Source organism: Verticillium dahliae, genomic scaffold (assembly GCF_000150675.1).
Source record: "Verticillium dahliae VdLs.17 supercont1.2 genomic scaffold, whole genome shotgun sequence".
Lineage (NCBI taxonomy): Eukaryota > Fungi > Ascomycota > Sordariomycetes > Glomerellales > Plectosphaerellaceae > Verticillium > Verticillium dahliae.
Genome location: NW_009276916.1, coordinates 1,904,834 through 1,907,382, shown reverse-complemented (window position 1 = coordinate 1,907,382; position 2,549 = coordinate 1,904,834). Strand labels below are relative to the sequence as shown.

Below are 2,549 nucleotides of genomic sequence, written 5' to 3'. Positions count from 1 at the left end.
CGCCCCACCCCCCCTTGTCGCTTTGTTCTGTGCGGCGGCGGCGCCGGCGCGGTAAGTGCCCGTCCACAGACACATCCTCGTTGACATGCTACTCTAGACGGCAACCCATCACCCATGCAACCCGCACTATGGCCGACGCCCATCACACATGCCCAGCTACCATGTCTGGCCCTTCCTCTTTATTACGCCTGTCTTTCCTGTCGGTCCACTTGTTGAAATGTTGTTCTTTCTGGAGCTAGCCAAAGATTTGTTTTATTCTCCATCAGACCAATCTTTTCTCCCCCCCCTTCCCAGGAATATCCGCTCCCTTGGCACCAAGCAACTGGAGCAACTCGTGGTACAATATCCCACCCACATACTAGTACACCCAACTTCCGAATCGACGTATAACAACGACCCAACCCATATCCTCCATCCTCGATCACTCTTCATCACTTAGAAGGCACACCTAGCCAGCAACGCAACCATTGCAACATCAACGCCCAACTCCCTTCATACCATAATCGACCCTTTCATGATGATGTCCTCATACTTGGGCGTCGCCCAAGCCGGCCAGTCCACGGCCATGTACCAGCAGCACCCTTCAGACGTCTTTATGGACGATCTATCTCGACATATGGCCATCTCACAAGCCTCTCGACGGCTTTCCAGGGGCTCGAACTGTCAGCAACGAGCGGGAAGTGCCATGAGCACCGCCATGCGGGTTGTCAAGCCTACCAGTGCCAACAGCAGCCCGAGATCGACCATGGCGGCCAGGAGGAGGACACTGATGGGCGACGGTTCTCTGGCAGCAAGGCGAAGGCAACAGGTTGTGGACCAGAATGTTTGGCCCCTCACGCAGGAGATGCCAAGTTCTCAAACTCGACCCAGCCGCCCCCTTAGCTGGCACCCCTCATCCTACTATCACGGCCAGATGTCGGCGCCGGCACAACAGCATTTCGCTCAGTACCCGTTCCCTACCTACAACGACTACGAGTTTGCATCTGGCATGCAGCCTCACTACTCGCCAGTTCCCGCCTACTCGTGCAGCACATCTCCCAATTCTGCATTTTCGCCCCTCGCTCTGCCGTACAACAGCTTCGACGCGGCCCCTTGTCTGCCCGTGGAAGGCTGGGGTGTAGCACCTCAACCGACGCCAAGTTATGTATCGGCCCATGTGCCGAGCACCTTTGTCGAGCCGTTCCCTGTGCTGCCGACGTGCGACTACGGCAGCTCGAACACGACGACGTCGCAGTGGAACTCGTTCGCCGCGCACGGGTTCAACAGCACCTCGCCCCCGACGCCTGAGAATCTCCCCCAAGCACAGCAGCAGCAGCCTGTTGTGTCATCGGAGGACGCCATTCCCTACGAGCCGCTGAACGAGGCGGAAGAGGAGGGCGAGATCCTGGTGGGCATGGGCCTCTACGATGCGCCAGACAAGTACGAGGACGATCCTCAACTCAGTCACTCACGGTCGGCCATGTCGTCCCTGCTCGGCGCCTCGTATCGCGGTCAAGAAGGCACAGGCAAGGGTCTCAAGTTGGAAGAGTCATGGCAGCCGCCCGAGAGCGATGACGAGGACGAAGACGGCGAGGGAGAGGCCAGCGACGAGGCAGCCAAGGACGACGATGATGAGTAGATGTATATGATGTGTACTATTATTTTTTGTCCTTTCGGTTTTTTTCGGGGTTTGTTTTGGGGGCTTCAAGCGATGGAAGTCTCGTGTGTTTTTGTCTTTTGCATGTATAGCGAGGCGCTCATGGAACAGGAAAGGTGAAATACCCCTGGGGGACAGGTCTGGTCCCTTGACGGGTAGGCGGGTCCAACAGAGAAAGGAGACGCAACGGCACCAGCACTCAGAGTGCGTTGGCGAGAGAATAGAAACGATGTGCATATACTTACACACACAAAAATGGGATCTCCGTCGTGATGATCACACTGGTATAGCTTTTGCAGCTGCATTTCACCGGGTCCATGAAGTGACTATACGTATTATTTTCTCCCCCGCCAGTGACCAGAGGAGGATGCTGATGACGACGACGAAGACGCCGACGGTGGTGTCGGTCTCTTTGCAGAGGAAGGCCCCACGAGCCGGGGGGAGGGAAGCGAAGGAGGGGGGCGGGGTTCGGTGACAGGGAAGGCAAGGACTGGGATACCGGACGCTAAGCAGTCAAGCGAGGCAGAGCCGCGAGATGGCACCCTTGCCGGGGCCCCTGTCGCACATGTGGTGGTTACGGGTCTGTGTACATGGTAGTGAGCTTGGCGCGCGGGGGCGCGGTGATTGGGCCGCCGGTCCCAAGGATAGCCCCCCGCCCCGCCGTTCTCGACGGCAGCCCTGTCGAGTTGGTGTGGGCCAGTGCCATCCTTGCTCCTGCTCGTACTTGTACTCTTTCTTCTCTTTCTTTTTCTCCCTCCCTCTCAGTTCTCGGTCTTGGGGGGCAGGACAGGGGGGGGGGTGTCTGACTCCATTTGGATTGAGAGGGGGTCCTTCCAGATGAGGGAGGGGGTGTGGGGGGGAGGGGGTGAATTTCTCATGATGAGCTTGGGCAAAAATTTGCTGCAATTTGTCC

General features: G+C 57.7%; 1 protein-coding gene across 1 annotated transcript; it reads left to right on the top strand.

The window, feature by feature from the left end:
• Window positions 1-410: 410 nt before the first annotated feature.
• Window positions 411-1,618, top strand: VDAG_01445 (uncharacterized protein; the record flags this gene model as incomplete). Its single annotated transcript, XM_009650331.1, has 1 exon — window positions 411-1,618. The coding sequence occupies exon 1, from the start codon at window positions 521-523 to the stop codon at window positions 1,616-1,618; it is 1,098 nt and encodes a 365-aa protein (XP_009648626.1). The 5' UTR covers window positions 411-520.
• Between the last annotated feature and the right edge of the window lie 931 nt (window positions 1,619-2,549).